Source organism: Uncinocarpus reesii, genomic scaffold, assembly GCF_000003515.1.
Source record: "Uncinocarpus reesii 1704 scaffold_2 genomic scaffold, whole genome shotgun sequence".
Classification (NCBI taxonomy): domain Eukaryota; kingdom Fungi; phylum Ascomycota; class Eurotiomycetes; order Onygenales; family Onygenaceae; genus Uncinocarpus; species Uncinocarpus reesii.
This window is the reverse complement of record NW_003052499.1, coordinates 2,456,611-2,468,976: the sequence shown is the minus strand read 5'-3', so window position 1 is coordinate 2,468,976 and position 12,366 is coordinate 2,456,611. Positions and strand designations below refer to the sequence as shown.

Sequence of the window (12,366 nt, the reverse complement as noted above, 5' to 3'; positions counted from 1 at the left end):
GGCTGAAAGACCCCAATCTACAGCGCCTGGGGTTGACAGCCCATTGTCGATTGACAGCATATTTGGAAACTATTCATATCAAGTCCAGTCAGTCAGCCACTCAGCCTACCTCTTGCTTATTCCAAGTTTTTCAAATTGGAGGGCCTCCAAGTGACTAGGGACAGGAAGCAGTTGATAATCGGACACCATGTCTAGGAGACTCGATCACACACAAGCTTTGCCTGATGCTTCGAATGTACCAGAACAGCCGAAGCGACTAGCATGTGAAAGATGCAGAGGGCAGAAGCTTCGTTGTATCCGGAATAGAGTCAATCAGCTTTCTTGTAACCGCTGCGAACGAGCAGGAGCAGTTTGCATCACCAAGCCGTCGATGCGAATGGGCAGACCTGGCCGTTCGGATAGTCAACGGAAGGGAAATATTGCGAATCGAAAACGGCGACAAAGTCATAGTGTACCCAGTCAGCAATTTCAAGATTTTGGCCCGGTTTCGGAAAAGAGGAGCAGTAGCGGTACTTGCTATAACTCGCCAGCGCATGACGGCTCGACTGCGGGAATGCAAAATATAACGGGGTCGAGGCCAGCATTCGCCTCGCATCTACTTGCTGCTGATGTGCAGGAGATGCCGGAAAACGACTTCGTTCCCTTTCCCTTTGTGGGAGAAGGCGAGAACAACGATCAGGAGCAAGAACCGATGTCCTGGCTCAGCTACAACGCAGTGGAGATGAACATCCCTCCGTTTGTAGACAAATTTGATTGTTTCAGGCATTCTCTCGGTCCCAGCGGCGATAATAACTTGCCAAACATGATACATGTCGGCCCAGAGTCATCTCCTAGCTCCAACCGTACCTCCGACTCCGGATTTCAAAACATCGTCAGTGACCTCACGCATCTAGACACTGGCACAGTGGCCGAAAACGAAGGGATCAGCAGGAGGGAAACAGATGACTTGTATAATGAATCGGTCGAACGTTTAGCTAGGTTGGATATGGACATCAGGCAACATCTGAAGGTCGACCGGACAGGTAATCAGCCGTCTAATGAGCACAATTCAATGGAGATTTTCCCGCCAGAACCTACACTCCCAATATCCCATGTACTTCGTGGGCTTCAGGAGCTTCAAGATCTGCTTCAAAACCTGATGAATGTCCGGAACGCTCGATCAATATATGGATCAACTTCTAATCATTCAGGACTGAATTTGCGGGGAAACGAAACGTCTGGCCAAAGTCCTGCGGGGAGTACTCATTCATTAGCAACGCTATCAGTATCGTCCTCATCGTCCGGAGATTCACTACTCCCTATTCTGGTCAATACTTCTCGAAGTAGTGGAAGCTCTACATGGCAAACTCGACAGCACCACTTGGACACCCCGACATGTCTTTTAATGCTGGTGTGTTATGTTGACTTGGTTCGGCTTTGTCGAGTTGTTTTCTCGAGTATCTGCTATTACCTTGTTGCATCGAATCACAGAGCAATATCAATCGCCCTTTCAGACATCCAAATCAGCGGTGTCTCGCTTCAGGGAGATCAGAATCTTCAGATTTTAATTTTAGTTCAGGTGGTTGTGCGTATGCTCGATTGCATCGGAGAAATGCTAGGATGTACCGATTGTGGCCAAAGAACGGAAGGAAGGGGGTTACAACCGCTCATCTTGCCAAAATTGACGGGAATTATCATGAGCGAGGAGGAAACGGACAAGCAGGGGGGGCAAGCTGGGGGTATAAAAGCGTTGAGGGAAGATATTCGCAGATTGAAACGAGTTCTTAAGCGCACCTGAGTTTCCGGGAGCTCAAGGTGGGATCGCTCAGGCCGATATACATTTGGTGAGATTATTACCGCGAGAAAAGGACCAATTTTCAATGTGGTTTAATGCATTTTTCTGGGCCTTTTCAAGGAACTCTAGACAATGGTGCTTATCAGGTCATATGACTTCAGGTCCAATCCATTGCTGAAGCACCGGAGCAAGTATCGGAGGAATCATAAAAAAGTCTCTAGACTCCAGCTTCGCATTAAGCAGGCTCGTATCTATTTCCCTTCCTTGGGTCGACCGTTGTTCAAGTTTAGGTGCCATCGAGGATTAGGCCAAGTCCCTGTCTCAGACATGACCGGTGAGGTCCGTAGAAACACTTCCACCACCTAACAGGCGATGGGCAATTAAGGTTAAAGATCACATCAACACCTCTGATGCCGACAGAATTACCGAGTTTGACCTGATGTTGGGAACCGGCAGATACTGCTTCACACCCCGGGCGGATAGGCGCGTTATTCTGAGAGGTGTCCGTAAAGTATGCTTTGTGAATCGTAGTATCTTTCTCCATTGTGTGACCAACATCTGGAATTCCTGACTGACTATCCGTCAATTGGGAAGTGGCAGCAATGCGGGATGAAAGAACCCAACTCCGGCTTCTTGACAGAGGCGAAGCTGTAGCCAGCTCTGATCTTCTTTGCATACTAGCGTAGGATGGTAGTATATAAGCATCAATCACAAAAGAGAGAAATCAGACACCCATGGGCGTCTAAGAGCAGTGGTTGATGATGGAGAGCGTTGGCTGTTGGGATGAGGTCTCGATTACCTAACTAGGCCTCGGCGCTTTGTTGATCCGCCCGGCCTCAGCTTAGTAAGCCCACTCAACTACTTCAACAAAGAAATGCATCCATCGCCATCTTCAAAGACATGACTGCGACTCCAAATAAAAACACCGCACGAAATGAGAGGCTTTTTGTTTCCAAAAGACGACAATGGCTGGTATGATATTTCTTGACATTACTCCGTGTTGGCCATCGCTTCCCTCCAGGCCCAACTGTGGATGATTGACCAGTGTGTCCATGGCTCCCATCCTCGCCCCCACTCCTAGCGTTTCTAGTTACCCCTGAGCGGCTTGAGCCTTGCGGTCCAGCCCCCAGGAACGAGAAATTTACTGATCGTGCCTGGATCCCGCTGGGCCCGGACAATGATCCTGAAACACATCTTCCAAAGGCAGACCATGGTGAGCGAATGGCAGTATTGCGACCATGAACTCACGATGAAACTTCGTCCCTATAAAAGTGTCGAGGTCCCATAATGAGGTGCTACGCAAGACAATGCTTTCGTGTAGGTTGAGAAAAGTCCCTCTCTCGGCCGTGGTTCCCCATTGTTTCACCACCCAACGTCTGTTCCAGATATAACATGATATCCAGCCGATTTGATACCCATCAGCCGAGTACCCACTGCAATACTGCCCATTTTCTCAGAACGATGGCTTCGAATGCGGCCCCAAACTGTCTGCATACCCCCCAAAGTGATCACCATATATTGGAAACCACCGAACAGCGCTACCTTCTCATCTGGTGAGATGGGTGGGCTCTTTATTTCCTCGAAACCCTGCTCTTGGAACCTCCACTACTCTAGAACAGCATTCTGTTCCCCGGCTATTCACCCCAAACAGCTTATGGGCATGGAGGGCATGCGCGACCCCCCGACTTTGGCCGATTGTCAATTGGCTCGATGAGGCTTTGAAACATATCTCTCTCCACAGGGTTGTTTGCCCAGCCATTGAAATGGCCCTTGATAGGATGTCTGATTCCACTGGCACAATAGCCCCATGAATTCCCAAAAATCCTCTCTCCCATGCGTTCGTGCTGTACATTTATACAGCGAAGATTTTACCCTTTATTCGCTTCTTTTCTCATGGTGACTGTCGCTCATTCTGCGCTGACTGGCCTGGACGAGAAAATCCTACTCAACACAGGCTAGAGTTTTGTGATCCGTTTCTTCCTCTTTATTCCTCATGTTTAGTTGAAGAGTCAATCCTTATTTTCACTCGTTTACCTTGCTAAATCGAATCATAAACCATGTATATTAAATATTTACTCTATTTAACTGCAGTGATTACTTCCGCAGCCGCAACCGAGCCAAAATCTGTTTTTGCTCACTTTATCGTGAGTAGTCCCCGGATAAAAAAAATAAAAAAAAGCCTAGTCTCTGAGCTGAAGCTGCAGGTCGGAAATGCCGCGTCAATGACATTAGATGAATGGAAAGCCGATATAAAATTGGCAAAGGAAGCCCACATCGACGGGTTTGCCCTCAACATTGCACCTCAGGATAGTTACACAGACTCTGTACTGCAAAAAGCATACAAAGCTGCGGGGGACACGGGGGGATTTACGCTATTTTTATCATTCGACTATGCTTCCGGAGGGCCCTGGCAGCCTGACCGCGTGATAAGAACGATAAATACATATAGGAACCAACCGGCACAGTTCCAATATAATAATAAACCACTGGTATCAACCTTTGAGGGTGCGAGTAATACCAATGACTGGCCCGCAATCAAAAGGGAAACAGGTTGCTTTTTTGTTCCGTCTTGGACAAGTTTAGGCCCGCAAGGCGTTAGAAATGTCGTCAATACTATTGACGGAGCTTTCAGCTGGGATGCTTGGGCTGTTGGGACAGAGGAAAAGACGCTTGAGGCCGATAAAGCATGGATAGGCGCCATTGGCAGCAAGCCTTATATGATGCCTGTCTCGCCGTGGTTCTACACCAACCTTCCCCAGTGGAATAAAAATTGGCTCTGGCGCGGTGATGACCTGTGGCATGACCGCTGGGAACAAGTCATCGAGTTGCAACCAACGTTTGTTCAAGTAAGCCTAATACTTGGAAATCAAAGCGCTATTTTCACTGACGGTAGCATTAGATCATTACATGGAATGATTTCGGGGAATCTCACTATATCAGTCCGATCCACGAAAACGGCATTCCTCACGGTGCCGAATGGTACGTCCGTGACAATCCTCATGACGGATGGCGAGCTCTCCTCCCCGACTACATCGACAGATATAAGTCGGGCAATTTGACAATGAGACACCCCTCGCAGTCGCCATCGCCAGATAAAAAGGACATTATCTCTTACTGGTACCGCCGCAACCCTGCGAACTCTGGGAGTGCGGGAGGAACCAGAGGCAACAACCCTGCGATGGGCCAGCCGGTTCTGAATCCATCATCGCTCTCGCAAGACAGAGTGTTCCTTTCTGTTTTAGCCAAAGAACCGAGCGACGTCAGCGTTCAGATTGGAAACTCGACGGCAACAAAATTGAAAGCAAGTGTCGCTGGTATAAATCACTTCAGTGTTCCTTTCAATGGCCGAACAGGCCGTGTGACTATCGTGGTTTCGAGACGTGGGACTGAGATTGTCCGCGCAATGGGCCCCGAAATCACCACGGAATGTCATGGTGGAAAAGTAAATTGGAATGCCGTTGCTGGTTCGAGTATGGATAAGAAGGAAAGGACTTGAAAGTGCCAACAATGTCGGCGGTTTTGGATGTAGTTAGCGAGGCGCTGGGACTTCGCTCCTGTTGTTGGGAGATCGAAGCGCCGTGATGTTTTATTGCGCATAACAGTAACAATTGAGACTTTTTAAAAGCTCTACTTACCAGACGGCTTGATATCGCGAATAGAATATATCTTGTGCCTATGTGCATAGTTTGGGGTTTCTCCAGCAACGAGACTGCTGATCCATGGGCGGATTCCACTCCCGCCCGGAACGAACCCTGACACTCACCCCATGAATGACAACACAAGCATCCCTCGACCACGAACTGAACACTTTGAACATCTTCTTTTTCCCCAGCAGACGATCATCACCTCCAAGCACACCGATACCATGACCAAGAAAGTCTTCCCCCGCCAAGTGAGCTTCCGCCAGCGTCGCGCCGAAGCCGAACAATGCCGCCTAGCCGGCAAGCAATCCTCATCCCTTTCCCCAGAAGCATACACACAGCCCTATTGCGATTTCATGACGGAGAACCCAACCATTTTCCACGCTGTCTCCACCTTCTCTCGACGCCTTGATGACCACGGCTTCACCAAGCTCTCCGAGCGCGATGTTTGGACCTCCACCCTCAAGCCCGGCGGGAAGTACTACTGTACCAGGAACGACAGCGCCTTGATCGCGTTTATCATTGGCGAGGACTACAAGAGTGGGAACGGGGTCGGGGTGGTCGCGGGGCATATCGACGCGCTGTGCGCCAAACTCAAGCCTGTTTCCAAGTTGCCCACCAAGGCGGGATTTGTCCAGCTGGGCGTGGCCCCGTATGCGGGTGCACTGAGCTCGACGTGGTGGGATCGTGACTTGGGGATCGGTGGGCGTGTGCTGGTAAGGAATCCGGAGTCTGGCGCTGTGGAGTCGAAGCTGGTGAAGCTGGGCTGGCCGATTGCGCGGGTGCCGACTCTGGCGGTGCACTTTGGAGCTCCGTCACAGGGCCCGTTTAATCCGGAGACGCAAGCGGTTCCTGTGATCGGCTTGGATAACTCCGATATACTGGGAGAGGAGGTAAACACTGTTGATGATGGCAAGATCGAGAATGGAACGTTCGCTGCTACGCAGCCGGAGCGGCTGGTTCGAGCGATTGCGAAAGAGATGGGGATAACCGATTATAGCAGCATCGTGAACTGGGAATTGGAGCTCTTCGACATCCAACCCGCGCAGGTCGGTGGGTTAGATAAGGAATTCATCTTCGCGGGCCGGATCGACGACAAGCTTTGCTGCTACAGCGCCTTCGAGGGCCTCTTGGCGTCATCCGAGGATCGCGGCACCGGAATCGTTAAGATGGTGGGCATGTTTGACGACGAGGAGATTGGCAGCTTGCTCAGACAGGGCGCTCGATCAAACTACATGAGCAGCGTCATCGAGCGGATTGTCGAGGCGTTTTCCTCCGACTATGGACCAAATGTTCTCTCCCAAACCGTCGCGAATAGCTTCCTGGTTTCGTCCGATGTCATCCACGCCGTGAACCCGAACTTCCTGGGCCAGTACCTGGAGAACCACGCTCCCCGTCTTAACATTGGTGTTTCAGTCTCTGCGGATCCCAACGGGCATATGACCACGGACAGCATCAGCACCGCGCTGCTCCAACGGGTCGCAGAGAAGTGCGGGTCCAGGCTTCAAGTCTTCCAGATCAGAAACGACAGCCGCAGCGGTGGCACCATTGGTCCCATGACAAGCGCCCGCATCGGGATGAGGGCGATTGACTGCGGGATCCCGCAGCTGAGCATGCATAGTATCAGGGCTACCACGGGTAGTTTGGACCCCGGACTTGGCGTGAAGCTCTTCAAGGGCTTCTTCGACCATTTTGAGGAAGTCGACAAGGAGTTTGAACAGTTCTAGATCCACGCGATTACGACCGGACACTCTTCCTTTTGACGTTTTCCAGGAAGATCTTCTTTTTCGGTTTCTTATATAGATCTCGCTTCGGAACACAGATAATTACACATTGACGCTTGCTATAGACTACCATGTCACCTTAATGGATAGCTAGTAATACATCTAGGCTTAATGGGGGAACTTCGCCTTATGACAGTGTTACAATGCGGCTTGATGTTTTACACAACGGAGAACCCATATGTAACTAACAATGTAGGAAACAGAACTTACGGAGCAGTATCTTTTAAGTGAGTAAGGCTTGAAGTATTATAGGAAGAACAAGTGGGACAGTGTGTTTGCTGTTCCGACGATAAGCCCACTTTTCAAGCTGAATTCAATGAGGAATTGAAGGTATCAACGGATAATACAAGAATGCTAGCCTGAAAGCTCTTATGCCGTTGGTTCGTGAGGCACAGTGTGCCACTAGCGATGCGGTCGAGTCTCGCCGATTTACAAACCAGGACAGCAGAAAAGGGTGGTATTATACATATATCAAACAGAAGTAGATAGAAAAGACATTACAATCCATATAAGGCTATACCCCGAGCTCGCTAGTTGCTCAAATTACTGCCTCCAGCAATCTTCCCAGGGAGGATTTTCAAATCACTCCTAAGGGCCCTGGGAGTGCACCGGGTTTTCGTTAGATCTCCGTCGCCTTGAGTCGAAACGCTGCCGACAACGGCATCTGGGCCAGGACGGGGAACGTGGCCAATCTTCCACGCAAATACATCTCGAGATGACCGGCCGCCATATCACACAATGCAACCATCGCGCAAGTTTGAGGTCGTTTAGATCAGAGCAACAACACCAACTGCGATCCCAGCAACTGCAGCCAGGGAGCTATCCAAAAAGTGGCCCGCATTGGGCGTGGATTCCGCCGGGGGAGCCGTAGTACCACTGCCGCTCGAAATCGGCGCCGTGGCGCTGGGCTCAGCAGAGCCCGATTCCCCAGTCGAGAGCGCCGCAGGCGTCGTGACAGAAGGGGGAACAGCGGAGCTTTCTCTCGTACCGGTGACGATCGCGGTCGTGGGCTCTGCATGCGCCGTGGTTTCAGCAGGGCTGGCGCTGGCGCTCATGCTGACGATCGTCGAGGACGCGCCCGAGGGCGTGAAGCAGGAGAGGTAGGAAGCCGAGGTGGCGCGGGTTTCGGTGCCTGTGTAGGCAGGGCATCCGGGGACGTTCTTCCTCTGGGGAGCGCGGCCGCCGCCGCAGTCGAGGGGATCGCAGATCTGGCCGGTGTCGACGTCGTACCAGTGAACGATGTTGTCGTCGCAGGTGGTGAAGCTGCGGTTGTGACAGTCGACGGCGAGAACAGTGCTTGCCAGCATCAGCACGGGGATGGTGGACTCGAGCAGTTTCATTTTGGCGGCTGGTGGTGGTGGATATTCAGATTATGGTCAGCAGCCAGCGATGATATTATTTTTTATTCTCAGGCTGGCGAACGGAAGAGCTGAGGGCTGTCTTCTATATATAACTGCCCCATCTGAGCCAGAGTTAACGTTACAACAATTAAGGGGCACTTCTAAAGGCGAAATTGCAGAGTTGCACTTTTGAAGGATCCAGACCACTCAAAATCGAGCCTGGATGTTAGTTGCAAGCAGCAGATGTTGGGTTGGTGGTCAGGGGGTGCCAAGGGGTTATCTCTGTTGTAGATAAACAAACAGAGAATCAGATAGTTATAGAGAATCCGACAGTTAAGAGCCCCAAGACTTGATGTTTTTCTCGTTCAACTTTCTCTGGATTCCCTGCATCAGGTCGGTTTTATCGGCTTGTCAAACAACCCAAAATTGGCTGAGCTTTGAGCGTTGAATCAAATCCTACAAACCCTACATGATGTCGGTAGAAGGAGACTGCAATGATGATTCTGGATGGCCAGGTGAGGAATGGGCAGAGGGCTATCAAGCGTCCTCGGTAAAAAAACCGCTGCAAATAGTTAAACATGGGACTACCGAGTAGAGAGTTTCTTACTCTATAAGACTATCATAACAATGAATAATCATGACAATCATGATAATCATAGCTCAGGCTTCTAGACAAGGAAAGCTAATCAAGCAATGGAGGCAAGGAATTATCTTGATCGCCTTTAAACACCCACCCTTGCCAGCAAATCTTCCGCTGGTGACTTGCTGCATGTTTTAGCATCTCCAGCCGCCATCGCTGGTTCATCTCGCATGCGTGTTCAAAATTGTCTGGATCTGTACCGCCTTCCCGATCGACTCCAAGCGAATCCTGCACTGTCGAGAGGATCTCGGCGCACTCTCTCCACTCAGATGCATCTTGAAGTGCCTTCTCCTCGTCAGCAGGAGAAAACGATACGGGACAGGGCTCAGACGAAATCGAATCCCATATTTTCACGATGCCAACAAGTGCGGCCTTGAAATTGACCAAATCGGCATCCCAGGGATATCCAGCCTGTGAAATAAGATATTGCCGCATCCCGAGGCCCGGTTGGCGCAGGGCCAATAGATGCAAGCTGTTTTGCGCCCCAGTTGCGACAGTGTAGAAGAAATTTGCCTTCTCCAATTGGAATTTAGCATCAGCCTGCAACTTGTCAAACTCATTCATTTCAGCATAGTTATCGGGAAGTTTTGGCTTCTGCAGAGTTTGCACTTGGGATAATTCATGCTCACAAAATGCTGGGTACCCTGCTTGCATGAATAGCGGAAGAATTGCAGCATCCTGCCAGTCAATTATGGACAGGATTTTATTTGACCCTGGGGCAAGCACAATGTTGGGGAAACTTAGATCGGGGTGCCTCAAAACTGGTGTTTGCATTTCCGATTTGGAGGGCACCAGAGGTCTGGCTATCAACAGATATTGTGATAAAAGCGAGGTGTGTTCCTTTGGATCAATGTCCTCCTCGGTGGGAAGAAGGAATGTGCGTCGAGGTCGCGGTTTTGCATATGCTGACGTCCAGACGAGTTCCCGGCGAGCAGGAGCAGCAATGCAATCCTCAGGCTTAGTCCCTACAATATTATCCGAGACACACTAGTTTAATCTCTTGTCACAACGGCTTGGGAAGCGTACATACATGGCCCACGGTCCAGCGGTAGGTCTGCGCGGTCATCATGCCAGAATTGACGTTTGCAGACAGGGCCGACACAAAAGTTACCCTTGTCAGTCGAAATATTCACCCTAGATTTCTCCGGTGTGTCATGTTGATAATAAAGACTGCCGTACGCGGGAAATCTGAAGGAAAAGAGTTTCCGTTCAATCTCGACAATCTGGCTCATCAAGTCCGCAAGTTGGGGAGTTGGCAGTGAAAGCCATCGAGCCCCGAGCTGATCACCTCGAAGCCGCTCCATAAGGATGTACTCGGCACCAATAGGGTTATCGACCGTGGCACAATAACCAAGGACTCGAGGTACTGGTATGTCCAATACACTTCTAAGAAAGTCCATAGTGGCAACTTCGCTCGCAGTTGTCAGGTGTTGGGGGCCGGCGATTGGAGTTGGTAGACGTGCAACGACTTCGCTGCCGTCATCCATCGTCAGGAGGAAGACTTTATTGAAGCCGCCTTCTGCCATTTTGATAATCCGAGTGCATTGAGGCCTTTTGACAGCCTCAGCTGCAACCCTTTGTAATTCTTGAATATTGAATCGAATATAACGTTCACGCAGTCGGATATTTTCGTTACAGCTAGCAGTTGTGAGCCACAGACCTTCTTCAGTGGGAAATAAAAGGGACAGCTTACACCCAACGCTGGGACGTATTGCGAAAAAACATTTCTGGGTCAGGAGGCAACCCAGTGGGAGTAGTTGCTGTAGATATCTTCATAGTGAATTGGCTCACTTTGGAGAAACAAGGGACTGTTGAGAGGTAAGCCTTTGGTCGACTGAATGCAATGATGAATGGTCTCATGGTGCCATGCAATCCAAGATGATAGATTCTTGTTTTGCAATCTAGTGCCTTGTAGCAAAATACATTGTCTTGAATGTTTCTGATCTGTCCATTTTGACAGCAGGTGTTGTGAACTCCAAAGATAGATTAACCAATGTGGCTGGGCACAAGTTATCTGCCTTCACACATGATATATGCACACGATGTTTTCATGAAAATATGACTTCGATTTGAGTGAGTGTTTCCTCGTGTTATTTTAATGGAATCCCAGACGCGTTGGAATTTTGTCATAATCATTAGAGCAACCCAGACTCCAAAGCCGAAAATTGGCATGATACCCAAGTGTTTGTCTTTCTACCAATGGAACCCAAGATATGGTCTTTTCAAGACCTTGCAAGTCTGCCTCGAGTCGCCAGAGGACTTTCCGGCGTCGTTTCCGAATACAAATCCCACGAAGTCGTTAAATGGCCCTATCCATTCGCCGATGGCGAACGCAACCACGAAATCGAAAGGCGCATATATACGCGACTAGGCCGACATGCCCGAATTGTCCACGTTATTGCGATTTTGCCGGAACGAGGCATTGTGATGGAACGATTGAAAGAGCCTCTCTGCCTGCGCCTGAAAACTCTTCGAGAAAATGGAAACGCTGTTTCATCAGAGCAGATTCAGAAATGGTCTTTACAGATTGCGGAGGGTTTACATTACATCCACAGTAAAGGAGTCCTCCAGGCTGATATTGGGTCTCAAAATTTACTCTTGGATGAGAAGGACAATCTGAAGTTTGCAGATTTTGCAGGTTCCTCAATTGATGGAGAGCAGGCGTTTGTCTGTTCAAGCTCACGCGCTTCACTTCGTCCTTTCTGGGAGCATCATCCTTCCATTAAGGATGAGATATTTGCCATGGGTTCCATACTCTATGAGATATCTACAGGTCGGAAGCCATATCATGACAAAACAGATAGTGCTGTTGAGGAGCTTTACCTGGCAGCGCAATTTCCCGATACCGACCACCTTCGACTGGGCCCAGTGATTTGGAAGTGCTGCCATACCGGAAAAATGGATTTTTTGAATACCGTCGGATTACCTTTCATCCGATCCGATACGTAGATTCCATGCCAAGAATGTAGAACCCATGTAGAAGCTCATGAGATCAATGTTTGGATTGGAAATCCATAGGAAGGGTCACCTACATAACTACTTGATTATTATACATGAGTTTGGAATCCCAATTGGGAAGGAAGAATGGTCTCATTTGTAAAAACTATTTAAAAAAAACACCCACCCACCCACCCACCTCTTAGGAAAAACAGAATAACAACAGGCACCCACCCACCCACCCACCTCG

At 49.6% G+C, this 12,366-nt stretch overlaps 6 protein-coding genes across 6 annotated transcripts; 4 read left to right on the top strand and 2 right to left on the bottom strand.

Annotated features, from left to right (window-relative positions):
* Nucleotides 1–187: 187 nt before the first annotated feature.
* On the top strand, nucleotides 188–1,777 carry UREG_03807 (uncharacterized protein; the record flags this gene model as incomplete). Its single annotated transcript, XM_002544244.1, has 1 exon — nucleotides 188–1,777. One exon carries the CDS (start codon nucleotides 188–190, stop codon nucleotides 1,775–1,777), a length of 1,590 nt encoding a protein of 529 aa, XP_002544290.1.
* Nucleotides 1,778–3,831: 2,054 nt separating this feature from the next.
* On the top strand, nucleotides 3,832–5,270 carry UREG_03806 (uncharacterized protein; the record flags this gene model as incomplete). Its single annotated transcript, XM_002544243.1, has 2 exons — nucleotides 3,832–4,620; nucleotides 4,674–5,270. 2 exons carry the CDS (start codon nucleotides 3,832–3,834, stop codon nucleotides 5,268–5,270), a joined length of 1,386 nt encoding a protein of 461 aa, XP_002544289.1.
* Nucleotides 5,271–5,771: 501 nt separating this feature from the next.
* On the top strand, nucleotides 5,772–7,142 carry UREG_03805 (uncharacterized protein; the record flags this gene model as incomplete). Its single annotated transcript, XM_002544242.1, has 1 exon — nucleotides 5,772–7,142. The coding sequence occupies one exon, from the start codon at nucleotides 5,772–5,774 to the stop codon at nucleotides 7,140–7,142; it is 1,371 nt and encodes a 456-aa protein (XP_002544288.1).
* Nucleotides 7,143–7,966: 824 nt separating this feature from the next.
* On the bottom strand, nucleotides 7,967–8,539 carry UREG_03804 (uncharacterized protein; the record flags this gene model as incomplete). Its single annotated transcript, XM_002544241.1, has 1 exon — nucleotides 7,967–8,539. The coding sequence occupies one exon, from the start codon at nucleotides 8,537–8,539 to the stop codon at nucleotides 7,967–7,969; it is 573 nt and encodes a 190-aa protein (XP_002544287.1).
* Nucleotides 8,540–9,221: 682 nt separating this feature from the next.
* UREG_03803 (uncharacterized protein) lies at nucleotides 9,222–10,705 on the bottom strand (the record flags this gene model as incomplete). Its single annotated transcript, XM_002544240.1, has 2 exons — nucleotides 9,222–9,978; nucleotides 10,206–10,705. 2 exons carry the CDS (start codon nucleotides 10,703–10,705, stop codon nucleotides 9,222–9,224), a joined length of 1,257 nt encoding a protein of 418 aa, XP_002544286.1.
* A 673-nt stretch (nucleotides 10,706–11,378) lies between these two features.
* Nucleotides 11,379–12,128, top strand: UREG_03802 (uncharacterized protein; the record flags this gene model as incomplete). The annotated part of the gene is made up of 1 exon (XM_002544239.1): nucleotides 11,379–12,128. One exon carries the CDS (start codon nucleotides 11,379–11,381, stop codon nucleotides 12,126–12,128), a length of 750 nt encoding a protein of 249 aa, XP_002544285.1.
* Nucleotides 12,129–12,366: the final 238 nt, after the last annotated feature.